Here is a 24,114-nt window from a genome sequence, read left to right on the forward strand (position 1 = left end):
TAGAAACAGACAATGCAAACATTACCCAAATTGCTCATTGCTAAGCCTGCCTGAATGCAAGATTAGAAGTAATTCCAGCAGACTGCTAGCAGGATCCAATTATCATTTGTTCCTTCATGGAATCTACAAACTGTGCAAGCGCAGTAAAGGACAGCCTCTTTATGAAGGATGGTCAAAGAGCCAATTTTCAAGATTCCAAAACTGGTCTTGCAAGTGTGTGTGTGTGTGTGTGTGTGTGTGTGTGAAGAATCAAGTCTCATGCAGGACCTAACTTCCACAGTATGTTCCTATATCTTCAGGTAGAAAATAGTCCCTTGCCTGTAAAAAAGAATATGCAAATCAGGACAGATGAAAGCCAATTTATTATTAATGCTACATTTTGCAGGGAAGAAAGTTGTTGTGTATGACTCATGGAAGTCTAAAGACTGTAGAGGTGCAGATTTCAGAGGTTTACTGCTCTTAAAGCACACACAGCTCCGGATGGACGAAAACAAAGCCTGGCAAGAGCTTTAAGCAGAGCCATAGCTACGGGGCGAGGGGCTAGCCAGGTTTTTTGCCCTGGCTGAAGCCTCCAGAGGGGTGCCATTGTGTGTGTGTGTGTGTGTGTGTGTGTGTGTGTGTGTGTGTGTGTGTGTGTGTGTATACGCAAATGTGCATGGGAGTGTGCCAAACTGGGTCTTTGACCCGGGTGAAATAAAGCCTAGACTTAAGAACAAAATAAAGAGTCTGCTGGAACAAGCCAATGGCCCATCTAGCCTAGGGTTACCAGACATCCCCATTTTCTGGGGACAGTCCCAGGATTTGCAAATCTGTCCCCAGAAAAATTATGTCCCCGGAATGTCCCCGGATTTCATTAAATGTCACTGGGAAACGTGACACCCTGCTCTCCTGGAGTAATATGCAGCTGGAGAGAAGATAGTTCAGAAACAGAGGTGGGGGGGGGGGTTGAAGAATGCGAAAGAAAGGCTTTGCAAGTTGCCCGGCAGAGAAACCACACGCCTTGCGCCCCTCCTGGGCAAAACTGTAATGCCTGCCCATGACTCCCGAGCCTCCCCAATCCCTGTTCTAGGCCATGAGTAGGCAAACTAAAGCCCGGTGGCTGGATCTGGCCCAATCGCCTTCTAAATCCGGCCCACGGATGGTCCGGGAATCAGCGTGTTTTTACATGAGTAGAATGTGTCCTTTTATTTAAAATGCATCTCTGGGTTATTTGTGGGGCATAGGAATTCGTTCTTTTCTTTTTTTAAAAAAAATATAGTCCAGCCCCACACAAGGTCTGAGGGACAGTGGACCAGTCTCCTGCTGAAAAAGTTTGCTGACCCCTGTTCTAGGCACATTTTGCGACAGGGAATTTCATTAGCGTGAGCCGTTTCTGAGCTCTGGGCACAGTACTGCGCCTAAAATTTCAGATTAAAACTGCAGAGTGGAAGGAAAGGAGGACCTTTTGCTGCCTCCCCACTTCCAGCTATTCTCTGAAGACTGGAGAAGAGACCCACTTAAGAATATTAGTGGGGGGGGCAGAGGAAGGATTAGACCATGTGAAAAATGAACATAACATTTTAGCTGCATTCATTCATTTTCAGCTTTGTATTCTTGTTATTAAAAAATGTGCCTAGGCATTCCATTGTTGCGCCCATAACCTAGGTTTAAGGTGCCATTTAGCTCCTAGCTTTCATATCTGTTTCTAACACTGTATATGAGAATGTGTATATTTTCGAGCGTTGCTCCACTCATAATCTGTCATCTCAATAAAAATATTTGAAAAAGAAGATTACCAGAGGCAAGAATGCTCCCTTTTCCAAGAATGAATCCAATTACTGCATGCCCCTAGCAAATATATGATCTGCTGTTCCTCTATAGCAGGGGTCCCCAAACTACGGCCCCCGGGCCGGATGCGGCCCAATCGGCCTTCCAATCCGGCCCGCGACGACTCCCGCCGCCCGCTGCCGCCGCCCGCTCTCACGGCGCGCGGCGCAGCGACGATCTAAAAAATCGGCAAAAAATCGCCGAAAATCCTTTGTGCGCATGCGTATGGGCCTCTCCCGACCCGGAAGAGGTCATTTCTGGTGCACTTCCGGGTCGGGGGAGGCCCATACGCATGCGCACAAGCGATTTTTGGCGATTTTTTTCCCGCCCGTGTGCGTGTGCGCATGCGCACGGGCGCGCACTCCCCCGCCCTCCGGCCCGCTGCGCGCGCACCCTCCGGCCCACCGCGCAGTCGGCGCGGCGGGCACCGGCCCGCCGCGCAGAAAGTCTGGGGACCCCTGCTCTATAGGAAGCCTGAGGCTCCCATTGACATTGCCAATGCTGCTCCTAGTGGCCACTGGCACTCTCAGCTCACCTGCTGAAAAGGTAAAGGTAAAAGGCCTGCTATATGGGACGCAGGTGGTGCTGTGGGTTAAACCACAGAGCCTAGAGCTTGCTGATCAGAAGGTCGGCGGTTCGAATCCCTGCGATGGGGTGAGCTCCTGTTGCTCGGTCCCAGCTCCTGCCAACCTAGCAGTTCGAAAGCACCTCAAAGTGCAAGTAGATAAATAGGTACTGCTCCAAGCGGGAAGGTAAATGGCGTTTCCGTGTGCTGCTCTGGTTCGCCAGAAGCGGCTTTGTCATGCTGGCCACATGACCTGGAAGCTGTACACCGGCTCCCTCGGCCAATAATGCAAGATGAGCGCCGCAACCCCAGAGTCGGTCACGGCTGGACCTAATGGTCAGGGGTCCCTTTACCTTTACCTTTATGTTCACCTGATATGCACAGAGAAGGGTCTTTTGAGGCCTGGCTTTCACTGACTAGTAAGTCTACATCCAAACTGAACTGAAGTAAACTTTGGACTGCTCTTCCATACCAAACCTGCAGGTGCCTAGGGAACAACTTGCACCTTAATATCAACAAGACAAGGGAGATGGTGTTGGACTTTTGGAGGAAGAGAGGAGAACTAGCCCCGCTTTACATCGGGGAGGCCTGTGTAGAGAGAGTCTCTTCCTTTAAATTCCTAGGAGTTTATCTCAGTGAAGACCTTACTTGGAAAATCAATACAACCCAGGTGGTTAAGAAAGCCCAACAGAGACTCCATTTCCTTAGAGTATTGCAAAAGAACGATGTCAATCAACATTTGAAAGTGTCCTTTCATATTGCATAACGGTGCATCTCTGGGTTATTTGTGGGGCCTGCCTGGTGTTTTTACATGAGAAGATTGTGTGCTTTTATTTAAAATGCATCTCTGGGTTATTTGTGGGGCATAGGAATTCATTCATCCCCGCCCCCATAATATAGTCCGACCCCCCTCAAAGTTTGAGGGACAGTGGACCAGCCCCCTGCTGAAAAAGTTTGCTGATCCCTGCTCTAATACATTACAATCATCAATTCATAGAATCACAGAACTGTAGAGTTGGAAGGGTCAATATAGTAGCTGATCATATCAGCAAAAAACTGGCCTGAGATCAAGGAACAAGTACAAAGCGACTGGACAAGTGACTGGATTTGTTGGCTGGGGAGACTAAACAATTGCCTGACCCTGCTCAAAGCCATCCTCAAGACAAGGAACACACACACACACACACACACACACACACACACACACACACACTCTCTACTCTGGCTTTTACCTGTGAAACATCAGAGCTGTGAGTCATCCATAGTGAAGTTATCATTAAAAAGGAGCAACGGAACACAATGTGCTTGCCCTTGTAAGATCCTCAAAGAATATTTTTGTTTTGTTTATTAAAAGCAGAGGATTAGACTGCTTGAACACCAGAAGGCAGAAGAGCCAGCAGTTTTCCATCTTACCCTTTGTTTTAATTGGGGCCACCAGCACAGCACATTCCCCTGGGAAATCATTTGGAAAGTTACACTGCAAACCAGAATTAAGGCGCAGGTTTGTAACGCTGTGAACAACAGATGCAAAAATGCACTCCCGTGTGCTAAAGAGAATCAAGGTCAATGAGGCTGAAATTCTCCACAAATGTCACCAAGCTGGAACTTGCACAATCTGCCCCTGAATCCTAAGCACCTCGCCTTTCTCTTGTGGTAAGAAGAGAACGTTTCTAGCCTTCTAGTCTGCAGAAGATCCTGAACTGGTGATCTGAACCCAACCAAGGCATGGATTTAGCCTATCGACTAGCACCAAGCTCTAGCCAAAAAAGAGAAGTAAATAGAGAACAATAAGTTCAACAGTGGAATTCAGATGTTTTGCTCTCTCAATTGAAGGGACTGATTAAAGAAGTGTATTTCAGCATCGGACTACACAGGGAGTAAACAGATAGAAATGTCCATCTAAGATCTGACAGCTATCTGTACCATATTATGATTAGCCAGAATTTCCCTTTTGGGCAATTCCTTCCACTCAGATGTAACTGTGCTAATTTAAGAGATTTCAGCGCAGGGGCCTTGCAAGTACAGGCTTCTCTTTTGAGCAGAGACTATTCGAAGAACATAATTACACCAGCCATATCCAAAGCTTTGAGCTCAAATAGGAATGTGCTTGGTTCAGAAAGCTACAAAAAGTGCCCAGAATAGAGTCAGTCACTTGCAGCTTAACTTTTGATTATGTAAGCAAATCTTTGCGGTGCACTATATATATATACTGTATATAAATTTTGGCACTTGCTGCGCAATGTAGCAGCCATGAAAAGAAACCTCTAAATGCTTATAAAAGAGCCAGGAATTGCAAAGACTGGTCGGTTTGTAATGACGTGCATAGTTCAACAGCCCACTTTGGCACCTTACGGACATCGCCAGAGTGGAAACTGTTTCGATTCAGAATACACCAACAGGATGCATTCATTCAGTAGTCCAGCTGACCATTAAAATGCACAAAAACTTTACTACTTTTGGCTGTCCTCATTGGTTTATGCCATCAAATGCTCATGTGGAAATATTTACATTTGAAAACACTGGCAACATCTGCACTTGTAGATCTGGCGCTCTTCTGGTGGTGCATTTCGAGAGTGTCACCACACTAATCACCACACGTCCTTGAGACCATTAAAAATGTACATCAGCTGGCTGTCAAATTGCTGGTGAAGCAATGAAGTGGATTTCCTCCCTTTGCTGTGAACACACATATAGGATTTTCTCCTTCATTGTTTCTCCTCTGCTACTTGTTTCCAGGTTTTCTAACATACCACCTATTTATCTAGTCCTAGGTACTTTATACCAGTAAGTGGTTAAAATCCTCTCTTCATTCCGTTCCATTTAGCTTAAACAATGCACCTGCTATAACCTCTCATCTTCAGAAAACGGGTTTCATTAGTAGTACCTGACTGCACAGACAGCTGATTCCAGTTTATATAATAGGTTCAATGCATCACTAAAAGTTGTCTGTTTATTTTCATGATTGTGATTTAGCTATCTCTGCATATATTGTTAAAGAGAAGGTTTTAAAGACGACATTTTGAGTTTTATTGATCAGGTTTTTATTGTTCTCAATTTGGAGGAGGGGGTTCATACCATCTTTAAGTGTCGTTTTTATTTTGGTTTTGTTAAATATATTTTATTGAGACGCATATATATATATTTCATATATTTCACATTTCTGTATATGTTTCTACAAAAAACACTTTGGTAATTTTGTTTCATATGCATTTGCAAAAATACTATAATAATGTATTTATACTTTACTGTTCCATGTTATTTGTATGTTTATAGCACATGTGGCTCCCAGGCATTCGCCCATCCAGGCCTGCTTAGCTTCATGGGCCTTCAGACCATAGTCTAGAGCAGGCTTCCTCAACCCTGGCCCTCCAGATGTTTTGAGACTACAATTCCCAGCATCCCTGACCACTGGTCCTGCTAGCTAGGGATCATGGGAGTTGTAGGCCAAAAACATCTGGAGGGCCGAGGTTGAGGAAGCCTGGTCTAGAACTTAGGTGTTTGTTCACCCAGCCTGGTGCTAGACCACAAGTATGCTTTTGATTGCATCTTTCCTCTTGTTTGCCAAATCCACTGTCTGACCACTAGCCCATCCATGACTATGCCTTCTGCCTCTGGCCCACATGACCCTCGGCTGCAGCCTATAATGAAACCAGGCCCCAAGCCTGACCGGGGTGGGTGGGAGCTGCTGCTTATGGGAATGGCATGTGTCTCTGTTTGATGGTAGCACATGCTACTTTTCCAAGACCTCCTTCCCAGTCCTCTGCCTGCTCTTGCTGCCATTGGTGCTGTTGTGCTCCTCCCCCGCCCCTTGCTAATTTGAATTTTGTCATTCCAAAATGCTGGTTTTTAAGAATTCTGGGGACTTGCTAACGGACAGGAACTGTCACCCGGCCTAGAGTTACGAAAACCCTTGATGTGGCTGATTATGTGGACTGTTGCCTTGGCCCAGCATGGACAGTCTTACGATAACAGCACAGATATTTCTCATATGAATAAAGGGGAGTCTTTTTCATTAAAATGTTGAGCGATCTTTAGGCAACAACAAAAAAATATATAGTTCTGTTCCCTTTTGTAATTCAGATTTAGCTCACCCCATGCAAGAAAAATGGTATGGTAGGACATGAAGAGCTTTTGATATATTTTGTGCCTGGGCTATTCTCCTCCATCCTGAAGTTTTCTGTTTCATGGTTTTTAAAATAAAAGCCACTCTTGTGACAACTCTTTGCCTCCTGGGCAGCCAAGACAAACATCTAAAGACTCTAGTGGTTCAATTGATTCATCAGTGCTCTGTGTATGGGTTCTCACACTGGCAACATCTAAGTTTTCCTGCCTTTTGTGCTTTCACTTACATTCCTGGGGACCTTGTTAAGCATTTCCGTGTTTGAATTTGCCTTCCTTTTCCTTTTCAAGCGATTCCATCTCTCCCTGGGACCTCTAACAGGGCAAATAAAGGTCATTTGGGTACCTGATTAGCTGAAATGCACATTCACTTGGTCCCTCAATTCCATACAATTTTGCTCAAAAGCACTCAACAGAGCCAGCAGCTTCATTCCTAGACTTCCTAGCAGGCTGACTCTCCCACCTATCAAACCTCAACCCTCTTGCTTCTCCCATTCTGCTAGTGAAAACAAAAGATGCTTCAGGTGGATTGCAGCCACTGGAGGGGGGAAGAAATAATAAACCTACAACTGCAAATAGCTGAAATTAGCAGACATTTGAAGAGGAGCCTTCAACATACCGCTCCTGAATAAACCTTTGTTATCTTCCCTTTCTTAAATCCTGCATTTTCTCCTATGGGGGATATATTCTGGTGCCAAGGAGCCAGAGTGTGACACTGGTCAGAGACAAACAAAACCACCCACGGTGGAAATTTGGCCCACGCTTTCTAGAAAGATAATGGGTTGCACAAAGACGGCTTGTGGTTCCCTTTGGTTGGCCACTGTGAGAAAAGAAGGCTGAACTACATAGGCTTTTGGTCTGATCAAACAGGGCTCTGATTATTTACAGGTATCTCACAACATAGATTAGGCTGAGAGATCATGACTTGCTCAAAAGAAGCTCAAATAGTAGGCTCAAGTTCAAGTTTGGCTGGGAGCTGGCCAGAATGGCTGGGGCAACCCAGTCAGATGGGTGGCATATAAATAATACTAATAGTAAAAACTACACACTCACTACTACTACTACTGCCGCCACTATTACAACTATCATTTCACTACCTAGAGCAAGTGAAATCATCAATACATACATATGTTCAAATATCAGGCTGGGATATTTCTTTAAATGCCACACACACTCATTAATGCAATGTAAAAAGAAAAGAACTTCATAGTTGCTCAATATGCAAGGTTGGAAAAATCCCAGGTGCATGAACTCGTAGAAGTTGAACGCTGAGTCTTACTACTTTGAAATATTTATTCAAGCTTCTGCAAGTTGAGCGCATGAAAGATTGATGCCGGCACTGCCTAGACACTAGAATTATTTTTCTAGCCCTGTCAATATACTTTTCCTGTTGAATCAAGGAGACACTTCATCAACAGGGAAAAAATTATGAGTGCATTTATTGGTGAAAGCTTTATCCAGCTAAGTTACCTCTGCTGATTTTTCAAAACATCACTATTTAATTACTATCGCCACTCAATGGCAAAGAGAAATAGATCAAATTGCGGCTCTTACTAGGAGAGCTAAATTATATTATGGGATGCCCTGGGGAGCACCTTTGAGTTCATTATGATGAGGTTAGTCCTCTGGCCCTCCACAAATCCATGGCAATAGAATTAGGTAACAGAATGGCTGATACTCCACAGAATATTTGCCGAATGGGAAGATGAAGATGGAGCTTCGGGCTCATCCAAATCGGGGTCCAGCAGGAAAGAAAAGGGCTCCATGCACAAACCTAAACTTTCAAATGGTGCTTGTTTCAAATATCTGAAGCAGCAAACATGGAATGTTCACATAAACTCATATAAAAATGTATGTGTGTGTGAGAGAGAGAGCTTGCTTGCTTCCTTGCATGCATCACGTTTTATTTTCTGTAACTGCTCACAATACTTTATCAAAGCATATCCTGTTGGATTTTTTGAATAGTCAAGTTACTTTAGAGCCGGTCTAATGTAAATACTGTCTGTTTAAGAGAAACAGGTGCCGGTGATTTCTGTTAATTGCTCACAGGTGTGGGCTCTGCTCCTTGTATATAAGGCTCTGCCAGAAAGCCTTCTGCATCTCTTAGTAGATCACTCTCTCAGTTAAATATCTCTCAGTGTGATTTAATTCTCAGTTTAAGAGATTCCAAGTTGAATCTTAGTAAGAGAGACACTCAGTTTAAGAGATTCCTTAGTTGAATCTTAGTATGAGAGTTGTTTAGTTATAAAGCTAGTTTGCTGTTAATTCTTGGGTAGTTTAATGGGAGTTATGTGGGAGTTTGTGGGAGGTTTGGAATGGTTTGAAGGTTGGAATGTGGGTAGATAAAGTTGTTAAGAGAGAAAGCATTTATCTTTAGTTTAAAGTCGCTTTAGAGTCACTTTGTTTTTCAGTTAAAAAACCCAATCGTTTGTATTTTCATCTGTATACTGTATACTGTATACAGCTAGTAAGGGGTTTCATATAAGGGAAATAATACCCTACACTCTTGGTGGTGTTTTCTTAGCCAAGTCAACTTCTGACTGTGTATACTCTGCGTGAAGCGTACTTTAAAGGGCCGCTGGAAACTGGGATATATGACTTAGGTTAAGCAGGTTTCGATACCCAGTTTTCTCCAATATTATTCTTATTATATATATTTTTTCCAAAATATCCCCCTCCCAGATTTTTCACTGAAGCACTCCCTATTAATAATAATAATAAAATAGAAGCAGAATATAGAAAAATACAAAATGGAACCAAATACTAACATACCTAAAAACATTTTGCTATGGCTTCTACATTAATCCACCTTTATATTCCATAATCTTGGAAAGATTGAGCGAGGAGCCCATATCATAGCGTGTTAGCCAAAGGTACATAGCTGTGACATTTGACTGCATCACAAGACCCCAAGGGTAAGCTCAAGGATCCCTTGGAACATTGTGAGTGGAGAAGGCAGGTGCATACAGACACAACATCCTCTATTCCCAACATATTTCATAGGTAACTCATTCAAAGGATACAAACTTTATATATGTGTACTGTATATTAATTTCAGGTTGGTAAAGCCAGCATATGAAATGCCTTGGGCTGTCTCAGAGGATGCCGATGAAGCTATCAGATCAGAAATGGCTCAGTCAGTGGAATCCAAGAGCTGCACTAAATTTAAGTTGCACCAAACGTAATATCTTGTGATATTAGTAGGGGAGCCTTGGGACATACCTCTTGCATCTTGCGCTGCTTCACTGGTGTCCTCAAGCTTATTGCCAACCCAATGCAGTACGCCAAGTTGTGCAGATCTGACCTAGTTTTACATCCCACCCTCTATATTATAGCATTATACACACTGCACATTTTTTTTAAAAAAATGTATTTATATACCGCCCTAAAGCCAGAGGTCTCAGGACGGTTCACAGAATAAAATCAAAATATAAAACCACAAAATACATAATGAAAATAAAACCAACCCAATAACCCCACCCCTACCCGCACCGACATTTTGATATAACATCAGAGTTGTATGCTATGGCAAACAGCATCAACAGCAGCCTCTTTTCCACACCTGTAAATATTCCTAATGTTTAGAAAGAAGATTCCACCTAAACATTAGGAAGAACTTCCTGACAGTAAGATCTGTTCGGCAGTGGAATTTGCTACCAAGGAGTGTGGTGGAGTCTCCTTCTATGGAGGTCTTTAAGCAGAGGCTTGACAGCCATATGTCAAGAATGCTTTGATGGTGTTTCCTGCTTGGCAGGGGGTTGGACTGGATGGCCCTTGTGGTCTCTTCCAACTCTATGATTCTATGATTCTATGATCAAACTGTAAATATTATCATATCACAGCAGTCATGAAATTAAAAGACGCCTGCTTCTTGGGAGAAAAGCAATGACAAACCTAGACAGCATCTTAAAAAGCAGAGACATCACCTTGCCGACAAAGGTCCGTATAGTTAAAGCTATGGTTTTCCTAGTAGTGATGTATGGACGTGAGAGCTGGACCATAAAGAAGGCTGATCGCCGAAGAATTGATGCTTTTGAATTATGGTGCTGGAGGAGACTCTTGAGAGTCCCATAGACTGCAAGAAGATCAAACCTATCCATTCTGAAGGAAATCAGCCCTGAGTGCTCACTGGAAGGACAGATCCTGAAGCTGAGGCTCCAATACTTTGGCCACCTCATGATAAGAGAAGACTCCCTGGAAAAGACCCTGATGCTGGGAAAGATGGAGGGCACAAGGAGAAGGGGACAACAGAGGACGAGATGGTTGGACAATGTTCTTGAAGCTACGAACATGAGTTTGACCAAACTGCGGGAGGCAGTGGAAGACCGGAGTGCCTGGGGTGCCCGGAGTGCCTGGCAACTAGCTGTGAAGTTGTCTCATCCTGTCTGGGGTTATTTAAGCTGTGATAAGCTTACCAATTGTATATACTGTACATTATATTGAGAATTGGAGCATCACTCTTTAGCCATCATATGAGGACTGTACATCCTATACAACAGATGTGGCCCTCTACCTGTTGCCAGGCTACAAATCCCACTATCCTTGAGCCATTAACCATGTTGGGCGGAGTTTATGGCAGTCCAACAATATCTAGAGCAGGTATGGGCAAACTCCGGCCCTCCAGAGGTTTGGGACTACAATTCCCATCATCCCTGACCACTGGTCCTGTTAGCTAGGGATGATGGGAATTGTAGTCCCAAGCATCTGGAGGGCCAGAGTTTGCCCAAGCCTGATCTGGAGGATACCACCTTCTCCATCCCTGCTTTGGGGGCGGGGCTTATCTATTTTAAATCAATTCAAATTAGATACAGCGCTAGGGTTTTCAGCAGGTCTATGTCACCGGAACAGTGTTGGTCCTGAAAGTGAGTAAATGCCTTTTATTTGGACCAACAGCTACTGAAACTGCAGCCTTCCCTTTCAAAAGACGAGGTGGCTCAAATAAAACACTTTGGTGAAATCAAGTCATATAGCTCATTTGATTCATCGGATGTTAAGACAGACAGAGCAGTTACCTGTCACTGACATGCAGGCAGAATAAAGCCAAGGCGCTTGACATTTTCCCTAAACTGCAGTCATGCAAAAGGAGGGCAACAACCCATTCCAATACGTAAGGCTCAGTCAACATTTCAGCATCGTTCCAGCCATTTGGCTGCACACTATTTCACAATATAGATTCAGCATGAGTAATAATGCTGAATTTGAAGGAGAAAGCACATTGAAATAAGGAGATTTAAAAAAGGCTATACAAGATACAACCTCAGCCAGAAGAAGATAAATCATGGAAAACGCTGAACAAAATGTATACTGCATCACTTGAGAGGAAACAAGTATTTACAAATGCCAGGAGACTGAGTGCTCCTTTTGTCAACTACAGGTGTGTCTTGTGGCACCTTGGTTAGTCTAAATGGAACAGGGCTATTTGTTATTTTAGCAAATAAAGCCCTTTGCTCCTTCAGCAGCCAAGGCCACAGACAAAACTTCCTATTTTCCAATTGTGCCCCATGAGTCTGAAATAAGTTTTAAATGCATCTCTTTTATACAGCTGCCTACAGAACACATTAGATTATCACAGCCCCATAAGCTTGTCTTCTATGTTTAGGAGGCAACATATTTTAATGCTATTAAACAACATTTATCTTCATGCATATTACAAAGACACACAAAGAACCAAGCTCAGACATGACATGAATGCTTATTCTCAGCCTCTCCTGAACTCTTATTCCCTTATAGCCATTTCCTGATTTTCTGCTGGAACACTCTGTCTGTTCCAATATATTGTTCTGTTTCCAGGTCCTTTGCAGGTTTGCCTCTTATGCAATTCTTATGGATCACCAGCCATCACATCATTCCTCCTCAGGTCTCTCTCCCCAGGTATCTGCACCTCTTAAGCTGCCCCATCCCTTCACCTTTCTATGCACTAGATGCTCAGCTCATATTTTAGGTCCCTGCATGCCAACTGGCGTTGGTCAAAATGCCCATCTTCCTAACTTCCTACTGAGATGGTTTTTCAGAGACAGTCTCTTGCTACCGGCTGCAGTAGCAGGAATGAAGACACTTCCAAACAAAACAACTAGGCTCTGTAGGACACACGGCAGCTTCGTTCAAGATCTACAGCATGGTAGTTGTAGACCAGGGGTCCCCAAACTAAGGCCCAGGGACCGGATGCGGCCCGCGCAAGCCAATTGTGTGGCCCCCGCCAACCCCCACCGCCCACTCTTACCGGCGTGCCACGGTGCGGTTACCCATCTCTGGGTTGGTGCGGCGCCAGAAATAGCTTGTGCTCATGCGCAGAAGCTATTTCCGTCACCGCGCCGACCCGGAAGTGCGCCAGAAATGATGTCTGCGCATGCGCAGAAGCCATTTCCAGCGCCACCCGCGCCAGAAAAAGCAAGTGCGTGCGTGTATGGGAGCGCGTTCCCCCGCCCTTCGGCCCATCGCGCAACCAGCCCAAAGCCAGGTATGTTTGGGGACCCCTGTTGTAGACTTACAATAGTCTGTTATATTGTGGCAACTGGTGCAGGAAGAGAAGCATCCCAGAACAGTTGAGTATCACTCCTGTCTGCAAAGTGACAAAGAGATCTAGGACAGATAGATACTGGCCCCATTTTCTATTACAGTGGTACCTTGGGTTCTCTAACTTAATCCGTTCTGGGAGTCCGTTTGACTCCCGAAACTGTTCGAAAACCAAGGCGCGGCTTCCGATTGTCTGCAGGAGCTTCCTGCACTCATTCGGAAGCCGCGTTGGACGTTCGGCTTCCGAAAAACGTTCGCAAACTGGAAGACTTCATCAATACAGTTGCAGAACATAAACAACTTCCAATAATTACAGGAATTTTCATCTGTGTTTTTCACTAAGGAACCCTAATGAGGAAATCTTTATAAAGTTGAGAGGCATGGACATGAAACTAAAACAAGAAACCACCTGCATTAAATAACTGCATTAGGGGCTTTTTTACATTTTGTATTTTCAGCAGGTGTAATTGCTAACATATGAATGAGTTTTCTTGTGCAATATTCACAGGTTACATCAGTGGTAACTCATGGCAAAGTTCATCACTGTAACCTGCAGAGAGTTATTTATGCAGAAGGAAGGAGTCATCAGCAGAGAGAGAAACCACTGACTTTTTCAAGGCGTGCAGACTGAAGATAAGTGATTAGATCCCATAGGGTAGACATACCAAATGTTAAGCACAAATTGAAGTATCACATTAGAACATGCCTGAGGAGAGAAGTCTTATCAAACAAAAGCTGGTGCGTTGAAGGAAACTCCAGGGGTAACAACAACAAGATCCCAGAAGAACAACAAAACTTGGTTAAACTTATCTGAATTAACCAGCTGCCTGGTATACACACTGCTGCGTGGAAAACCTGTATCTGAACTACACCACTTCAATCTGCCGATAGAAGCTGCTCTCAGGAACAAATGTACAAAGCAAAACACACACACACACACACACACACACACACACAGAGAGAGAGAGAGAGAGAGAGAGAGAGAGAGAGAGAGAGAGAGAGAGAGAGAGAGAGAGAGAGAGAACTTCACAAGGCTAAAACCCAGCTTAGACCTGCCATCCCATCTAGCTTTCTACATGCAGAGAGTGGAGGTGGGGGTATTAAAGAGCATTGTATGATTAGCCGCCACCTTCCATCTGAAATGGTACATCCCATAAAAAGGCACATCACCTGCGTGGGATCTAGTCCTCTGAGCATGGTAATATAAGCAACCTTACCTGTATAGGCCATGTTCTTAGGGTTTCCATAAGGAGCCCCAGGTTGAACGGGGCTGTAAACTGGATTCATTGTGGAAGACGTGAACACTCTGAAAGAGAAAGGGGAGAAAGTGAATACAGAAAAGTATTTCCCACCCTCACATTAGGATGGTAAGGACTGTGTTTATGATTCATGACATACGAGTTGCAAAGATAAGTATTTACGAAAATACAACAGCTTACTCAGTTTTTCAAGTTTTGGAGCCTTCACTTAATTCTCTTAAATTATTCTCACGGGTGACTTACCTTTCCTCCTAATTACAGCGAAAGAATTGCAAGAAATGAGTTTTTCACTACTGCGATTAAATGGTACTTGGGAGAAATCAGAAAGAGCAAGTCCCCTCTTCCACTAGGGGGAGTCCAAGCCAAAGGACAGATCAGGGAGTTGAGGCCAAAAAACCCCCACAATGTTTGGGCCACAGGTGCATGTTGTACACTGAGTGTAAGATTCATATCACAGGAAATAAATCATACCCATATCATAAAGCAACATTTATCCAGTATACCTGAAGGAGTGTCTCCACCCCCATCATTCAGCCCGGACACTGAGGTCCAGCTCCAGGGCCTTCTGGCGGTTCCCTCCCTGCGAGAAGTGAGGTTACAGGGAATCAGGCAGAGGGCCTTCTCGGTGGTGGCACCGTCTCTGTGGAACGCCCTCCCATCAGATGTCAAGGAAAGAAACAACTACCTGACTTTTAGAAGACATCTGAAGGCAGCCCTGTTTAGGGAAGCTTTTAGCATCTGAAGGGCAACTCCCAAGAGACTGCGATCTACTCACAGAGTTAAAAACTGGCAGTGATCTACCCCATTTTGGGGGGTTTAGGTCAAAGTTGTTGAGCTTTATTTAGCAAGGAGGAAAGCCCCATTTTTGGGGGGTGCAGGGCAACTATGTTGAGCTTTTTGGGGGGAGGACCAAAGTTGTTGAGCTTCTTTTGGGGGAACCAGTGATCTACCAGTGATCTACCACAAACATCCAGTGATCTACCGGTGGATCACAATCTACCTGTTGGACATGCCTGGACTATTGTATTTTAATATTTTGTTGGAAGCCGCCCAGAGTGGCTGGGGAAACCCAGCCAGATAGGCGGGGTATAAATAATAAATAAATTATTATTATTATTATTATTATTATTATTATTATTATTATTATTACAATTACTACTACTATTATTGTTGTGTGGCAGCTGGAGCATTGGGCTTGAGGTTCTGCACAGCTGTGATACTCAACTACTGCAGTGCACTATATGTGGGACGGCCTCTGAAGATTGTTCCGGAACTTCAGCTGGTGCAGAATTCAGTGGCCAATTTTCTCACTGGGACAAGGCAGTTTGAGCATATTACACCAATCCTGACTTGACTGCACTGGCTGCCAATTAGTTTCTGGCCCCAGTTCAAAGTGCTCGTTTTGACCTAATGAAGCCTTAAACAGCTCAGAACCGCAATACCTCCAGGACTGACTCCCCCAATATGAACAAACCCAGATCCTGCCATCATCACCTGAGGCCCTTCTTTGTTTGCCCCCTCCACTAGAGGAATGGAGGGTGGCAACACTAGAATGGGTGGCTCCCCATTTGTGGACTGCTCTCCCCAGGGAGACTCGCCTGGTGCCTTCACTTACACCAATTATTATTCTAAAATATCCAGGGGAAAACAGGGATTGGTGGAAATTCTGTCACGTATCATGGTTTCAGTGCTCCACAATCCCACTGGCAAGCCATTGTTAGGAAAGAATCTGGCAAGTGATAACCATGGCTGCAACGTAGATGTGACACACCATGGAAGGGAGGTGAGCTCTCAAGCAAACAGATTTAACAGAATGATCCCCAAATTGTCCAACTATGGTTAAAAGGTCAGAATAGGTATCTATGCCACCAGAGCTGGGGGGGGGGGGAGAGAGAGAAGGTACAAGTGGAACACATAATCAAATCACATAAAGATGCAGATTTCCAGATAGATTTAAACCAACTATCCAGGGAGCATCCTGAGTAGAGCTTTGGGCTCCGCTCTATAGTTCAAGCTTTGGCAGCACTGAGGAAGTGCCAAGGTTTGATGGCCTACTTGTGTTAAATGCCTGGCTGGGTGCAGATCAGCTCTACATAACAACAAGCTAGCTTCAAATGTATCTCTGTTGCCAGACCAACGTATGAACTAAAATATTCTTTCTGGCTGGCACACCAACAGTATGTTCCGTACTATCTGAAATGTCGCAGCTCCAGGCAGAGAACTGCCTTTAAAAAAAATAATAATAACCCTTTTGCCTAATAAATATGATTAAAGGGAGCCAGGATCTTTTTTTCCTCTGGCTTTTATTTAGAGGAAAGCAAGGAACCTGGGAATTTGTGTCTAGGACTGACAGTTAAGCAACTACTCAGTTAATTATCTTAATGAAGCACATTCTTAGCTCTGATTAGTGGAGGGAAAAATCAGTCATTAAGCTTTATTAGGCAAACCATTTGTCTCCACGGCTACCAAGACAATTTTAAACATCATACCCATCACATTTACACCACTTCTGGATTGCCTTTAAAAGAAAAAGGGGGAAAAAAGATGCTCACTTATCATTCATACATACAACAATGTGGACATTTATGAGCGATGAGCAATTTGTTAGATCATTAGTTCTTTTCCTTTTTTATTTCCAGGTAGTAAACAAGTCAAATGTTAAGCCTAGCAACAATTGGCTTGACAATTAGTGCTTAATTAATTAGCTTTCCTGCCACTTCTAAGTTAGCATTGTATTAGCGGCCCTCTAAAGAAGGAAAAGATGGAGGCTGTAAAAAAAAGCAAAGAACTTGGGGGTGGAGAGGATGGCCAGGAAAGGGACTCCAACAGTCCAAATCAATGAATATTTGCAAAAAGCCTCCCCTCGCAACTGGAAGAATGTGTGTTCCCTGCCTGTGAGTCTCATCCGCCACACAATATTGCAGCCCAAGATTTACACATCACACATGCCAAGTTTATGGTCCTCTCGGCATTTGCAGCTTGGCACTCTTGCCCGTCTGCAGTATTTTTTTTGCTACTGTATTTATAGAGCCATTAAGTTTACACCGTAATATATGTATGCACTGTGGCCGTTACTTTTGCCGCAGGGACCATAAGTCTCAATTTCCTGACTGGTGTGAATTTAAAATTCTCCACCAGAGTGCTTCACAGATAGAATCTTTTAATGCTGGAGATAAGAGTCTTTTGATTTAAAAAGGAATAACCTCAAAAAGAAATACCATGGATACTTCTATGCTACAAATGCAATGCTAAAGTAATTTAACAGTCACGCCCCCTCCTCCCAAAATTGACAGTTAAGAAACACCTATCCACATGCAATTACAATTCCCCAAAATTTCTTTATTAGATTCCAGGAAAGCAAAAAATTTGCATAAAGTGCCATTGTCATTGGTCTGCATGGTGATCCTCCAATCCTCAGCTCATGGGCTCATGAAATCTACCATAATACAAAGATTTGGCAAGGTTAACGGCAGTCTTAAGAGGACAATCAGATCAACAATTAATAAAAGAATGGGATTGTGTTAAAGAGTATATTAAAAAACATTGTTCTGGAATTAACATACTGGTATGTAACAAATGAAGTTTGCAAGGTCAAGTGTTATGTACTGAGCTGGATCCTAGAACAATAGGCAAGTAGGATCCTAGAATGCAACAACTGGTTGGCTTGCAGGAGAAGACCAATCAGGCTCCAGGAAGAAGTTAATCAGCCTATTAGGCTGGTAGGATCGTAGAATGCAACAACTGATTGGCCTGTAGGAAAAGACCAATCAGGCTCCAAGAGGGAAGCAGAATCAGCCAGTCAGACAGGACTCATTGTGCAAATAATGTATATAAAAGCCTGAGGTTTGGGGGGCATATCTATCACTGTTTTACAAGCTGCAATAAAGAGCATGAAGTCACTATAGGACATATGACGGCCATATGTCAGGAATGCTTTGATGGTGTTTCCTGCTAGGCAGGGGGTTGGACTGGATGGCCCTTGTGGTCTCTTCCAACTCTATGATTCTATGACTCTGAGTATATTTCATCAAGGGAATGAAGAAATGGTTATAAAAGGTATAAAACTAGAAATAACATATTGTTTATATTTTATGTTGTAATTTTGCATTGAAAATAAAGTGGTGTTTTTTTAAAAAAAAAAAGAAATCTACCATAATAGAGACAGTGAACAAAGTCTGAGAATTATGAACACCCAACAATTCCAGCCACAACTTTGATGGCAGAAAGTGAGAATTAAAGAACCTCTTAATGAGGGTGAAAGAGGAGAGTGCAAAATATGGTCTGAAGCTCAACATAAAAAAAAACTAAGATCATGGCCACTGGTCCCATCACTTCCTGGCAAATAGAAGGGGAAGAAGTGGAGGCAGTGAGAGATTTTACTTTCTTGGGCTCCATGATCACTGCAGATGGTGACAGCAGTCACGAAATTAAAAGACCCCTGCTTCTTGGGAGAAAGGTGATGACAAACCTAGACAGCATCTTAAAAAGCAGAGACATCACCTTGCTGACAAAGGTCCGTATAGTTAAAGCTATGGTTTTCTCAATAGTGATTGATGTATGGAAGGGAGAGCTGGACCATAAAGAAGGCTGATCGCCAAAGAATTGATACTTTTGAATACTGGTGCTTTTGAACTCTTGAGACTCCCATGGACTGCAAGAAGATCAAACCTATCCATTCTGAAGGAAATCAGCCCTGAGTGCTCACTGGAAGGACAGATCCTGAAGCTGAAGCTCCTCATGAGACCACCTCATGAGAAGAGAAGACTCCCTGGAAAAGACCCTGATGTTGGGAAAGATGGAGAGCATAAGGAGGAGGGGACGACAGAGGACGAGATGGTTGGACAGTGTTCTCAAAGCTACCAACATGAGTTTGACCAAGCTGCGGGAGGCAGTGGAAGACCAGAGTGCCTGGCGTGCTCTGGTCCATGGGGTCACGAAGAGTCGGACACGACTAAATGACTAAACAACAACAATCTATCTATCTTTTAGTTGTGTGTTGTCTGTCCATTCCCATCGTGTCAAAAGCATCAAATCTTCAACGATCAACCTTCTTTATGGCCCAGCTCTCACTTCCATACATCACTACTGGGAAAACCATAGCTTTAACTATACGGACGTCTGCTTTTTAAGATGCTGTCTAGGTTAGATAAATAATCTTTATTGTCCCATACAGAACAAAATGGAAAAAACTCTACATCAAACATTGAAAACCAACAAGCCTGCTATCCCATCCTGATTAGCCCACCCCCAGACTCTGATACCCCATAATTAAATACAATATACCCCCATAATGACTACCTTACACTGCATTTAATACCAAAATCACATTTGGATGGAAACTGTTTCTCATGCGGCTAGTTCTAGTCTTCATAACCCTGTACCTTCTTCCAGAAGGCAGAAGCTGAAAGAGATCATTTCCGGGGTACGCACTATCCTGTGCTATCTTTGCAGCTTTCTTATGGCACCTGGAAGCATAGATTTGGTCCAAGGTGGGAAGAGTGCAACCAGTTATTCTCTCCACAGTCTTTACAACCCTGGACAGCATTGTTTTTTCCCTGGCCGTGCAGAGCGAGACTAAATATAATAGAAAAGACAGGACTAAAAGACATACAGTACAGTAGAATTGCTCCAGTGCTATTTTTGCTTAGAAACTGCCCAGAGAAGCAAGAATTCTAGCAGCACAAGCCTAAGAGGCCTCTACTGTTGAGCAACCTCCAAGGAACCTGTCCCCCATAACTTGGTTACTCTCCTATCGCATCTTTGCAGTCGCCGGCAAAGGAAATTACTTCAGACGAAGTGTAAATAGCAACACAACAGAGGTCGCGCCATCACTCAATGGCCCGTGTGTCAGTCAAAGGGGGTGAGAGGAGGAGGGGGTGTGTGGATATGAAGGATCTGCCTTGAGAAAGGGGAAAGGAAGCACTCTAAATACTCAACTTGAACTTTCCACGCTATTAAGTGGCTGCAGTGTCACTCGGACGCTCTCGCCTCACTGAACAATGGTGCGCTTCAAAAGCTGTGCGTGATAAAATGGAAGCTATGCTCAGCAATCACCAAGAGCTGCAGTTGCCTCTCTGCTTTTAGACCATTTGGGAAAAGTTCCAAGGAGTGTGGCATAGCTGATTCTCAGAGCCTGACACCAGGGCTGTGCAAAGAAGAAAATAAATGCTGCTCCTTCTCTTTCACAATCCACCAGGATGATTTCCTACTCTTGCACAACTCTGGTTCATTTCAGTGGGGAGATTCCTGGCCAACCATGCTCCATCGGTTAAATCGGTCTCCAATTTTGCTGTGCCCCATACTGCTCCAAATCCACCATTTGAGGTTGGCCGCTTCACTGCACTACAAAATCTAGAGAAGTGTGAAATTCAAAGGATAATTGTGTTTTGGGATTTGGGGATCAGGCCTGTTCACGTCAGAATTCCTCAAGCATCCCTAGCTGGTATCTCCTGCATGTCCAAGCTATCAACCAGAGGCCCATCTTACAAACAACCCCGAACATTGGAGGTCCCCCCCTCAAAAGAAGTGCCAGGTTCCAAGCCCTAAGAGGCAGCCCACAGTCTTGAGAATGTGGGGCTTAGCTAAGTATATATGAACACAGGCAAGATGACAGCCTTGGAGCTATCCAAGGTCCTGCAGCCTCTGAATGACCAACAGCCATCTTCCTTTGGATCTCATACCACTTGGTCCCCCAGCTTACAGTGGACCACATTTTTTGCATGGAATTACAGCTGTGCAGCCAAACATCCATCACTCCACGCTTTAGTTTTACAAAATGTCTGAGTTGTAAAGAGGTAACCAAAAAACAACAACAGCCTAAGCATAATTTTGTAAAATTGCAATTAGGGTAAGTTATGCACAGATAAAGCAGTTTGAAGACCCTTTATTTCAGCAGGCATTTAAAACATTAAAACATCCCATTTTATTGCTTCCACTTTTTAAATGTGTAACATCTTTTACCCTTGCTGCTGTTGAGTTGTTGCTTTGTTTTTAAGTGTTAGCCACATTTTATGTTCCTTGTTATTGCTTTTAGAAATGGACTGCTAGTTGCACTTGTACTTTTTAATGATTTATATTATATAATTTCCTGATTATGCTGTACACCATACCAGGTACTTTTTGAACTATATATAAATGAAGTATTATTAGTGCTATAATTTTGTTTGACAGGGCCTATTTCTAATAGAAATTAGAAGTGCTCTATAGGAAGAATTATTAACTGTATTAGATAGTTTTCCATCTCTTGATTTAATAATTAAAAGCAAATTGCATAGTGATTGGGTATTTATAATTACACACTAGTCCAAGTTGGAGCCTATTTTGTCACACAGATACAATGAATGGCAGTAGTGTCAATGGGATGGTCAGTTCAGCAATCCTGCAGCCTATTCCAAGGATTTAGGAGAAGGAACGTTACAGTCCACAAACATAAAATATACAATGCCTGTCCTGAAGGTTTGATTGCTAAATATGCATCAGAAGATTGGAAGATAATGAAGTCAAGCACAGAGAAACAAACCCCAAGCCCTCTCTACCCTTTCCCACAACATTCAAGCCTGAAAATAGTCTAGTCTGTCCCTCTTCACACAAGAGGACAGTAGCTATCACCAAGTAGAATATTATATCTGGAAGATCTGGGTTCAAATCCTGATTCAGCCACAAAGCTCTCTAGGCTGGCTTTGGACAGGTCACCATTCCTCAGGCCACCCACACATCATAGCATAGCCTGGTAAAGCACTCCCCTATTTCCACAGCAGGCCCTCTAGCGAGTCTGGGAGCTGGCATATTCATTTTGCAACTCTAAAACAGATGGTCCTTTCCAAGCATCTTTTTAAAAATTGTACTTCACCCTAGATTATTAAATGCTTCCTGCCCCATGAGCTGCCTGTGTGACATTCTCACCTTTCACTATGCATTCCCAGCGGTTCCTCTTGCCTCCTTTCTTCCTCTTCCTCACCCACAACCCCACCTGCCGCTATGACCTAACATATCCATCCTCTAACTAAGAGTTTTGGGTACCATTTAATATTTTGTACTGTACTGGTGCATATAGTTTGGGAGGGGAAAAAGGGGGGTGGTAGTGTGTTTCTTCTTCAAGATCTGAGAGACTCATGAATAAGATTTGACACCTTTATCCACATGTTTCACTGCATTTTTACTACTTAGCACAAAGCTAATGCTCTCACAGTAAAACAGGGAGATGGTTTGCTTCAGTACGTAATGTAAGAGTTAAGTTTCAAATCGTGTTATTCCTTCTCTTGTCAGATTCCACTGGAACAGCTTCTCACCCCAAACACCGCACTTCCAATGATGCTTTTCAGACCCCCTGGAATCATGTTGTATAGTTGTATAGTCTTGTGAGACTGCAGGTCTTATATATAAGGGGCAGGATGGAGATCTACACATAGAGAGGCACATGACCTGAGGCCATGAGAGTGGATCAAACCATCTTAGACGCTTCCCCAATCAATGAACACAAACAAACAAACAAACACACCCTAAACATTATTATTTTTTAAGGAAAGGTGAGATTGGAGGGATATTTCCTTGCCACAGGTGATGAGATGAACAGCTATTTACAAGCCTTATAAAAACGTAAGGTCTGTTGGAACACTCCTACCAAAGAATTATCTGAAATTTGAAAAGAGCTGATCTGCCTCGTTGTCAAACAGCAATGAACCACACTACAGTGAAAATAGCATCCCCAAATCGTACCACCATCAAAAATCACCAAAATATCATTAGTTCACAGATCTGACTATCACAGGGGTAGGCAAACTAAGGCCCGGGGGCCAGATGCAGCCCAATCACCATCTCAATCCGGCCCTCGGATGGTCTGGGAATCAGCATGTTTTTACATGAGTAGAATGTGTCCTTTTTAAAAAAAATGCATCTCTGGGTTATTTGCGGGGCATAGGAATTCGTTCATATATTTTTTTCAAAATATAGCCTGACCCACCACATGGTCTGAAGGATGGTGGACTGGCCCACAGCTGAAAAGGGCTGCTGACCCCCTGGATTATCATTTTCAGCAAAGTCCTCAATGCTACACGTGATAAAAATTCAACAGCGATTTTTAAAAATCAAAGATTCTGATGCTATGCACAAATGGGGGTCAATTTCTTTTCTTTTCAATATAATGGCTTAATTTCATATTAATCCCCATTAGCAGAAGCCAATTTTAGAAAAATTCAGTGATTCAGTTGCTTTTAATAATTAGAATCAATAGGTTACTCCAAGTCTTTCACACATGCTGCCAAAGGAATAATTGTGTCTAGAAAGACTTAATTATCCTCTGCATAATTTTTTTCATGTTATACCTCTGATCCATGATAGTTCATGTTTTATAGCTAGGCTTTTGTTTGGAGACAATCTAATGAGCATAAGATGTGTTAGGTTAACGATTTAAATATAGAATTATTACTACAGTACCGGTATTTTGCCTGTAGATGTGATCATATGGGCAAGACTTTGCACTGGCATGGGTCTCCATTCACCTGGAACACGCACTAACACACACACACACACACACACACACACACACACCAGCTGCTGGCACCAGAATACAGGCAGTATGCTAAAGAGTGCAAGTATACTGCAGCAAAAAAACACAAAAAACCCTGTGAGTTTAGGGCTCCCACACTAACATTGTTCACACAAGCAGATGACTTCTGAATGGTATCTCCCCCTCTCTCTGTCCTCAACTCTGAAACAACAGTGATGGTTGGGGCTGATGGGAGTTGTAGTCCAAACCATTTGGACGACACCAAGTTGGTGAAGGTTGATCTAGTCTAACCCCAGTAACCTCAGTACAGGAAATCCATAACAAGAGCATCTTCTGTTTGGAGACCT

The 24,114-nt window shown here is 43.4% G+C and overlaps 1 protein-coding gene across 4 annotated transcripts in view; it reads right to left on the reverse strand.

Annotated features, from left to right (window-relative positions):
- The window catches only part of FAM168A (family with sequence similarity 168 member A), a 149,992-nt gene that overhangs the window by 76,712 nt on the left and 49,166 nt on the right, over window positions 1–24,114 (reverse strand). For all 4 annotated transcript variants that reach the window (XM_060273943.2, XM_088668861.1, XM_060273942.2 and 1 more), the window contains exon 3: window positions 14,221–14,309. In XM_060273943.2, coding sequence (XP_060129926.2) covers window positions 14,221–14,290 — 70 coding nt within the window. In that variant the 5' untranslated portion in view covers window positions 14,291–14,309. The remainder of the gene's footprint in view (window positions 1–14,220; window positions 14,310–24,114) is intronic.

Source organism: Zootoca vivipara, chromosome 4 (genome assembly GCF_965207765.1).
Source record: "Zootoca vivipara chromosome 4, rZooViv2.hap1.1, whole genome shotgun sequence".
Classification (NCBI taxonomy): domain Eukaryota; kingdom Metazoa; phylum Chordata; class Lepidosauria; order Squamata; family Lacertidae; genus Zootoca; species Zootoca vivipara.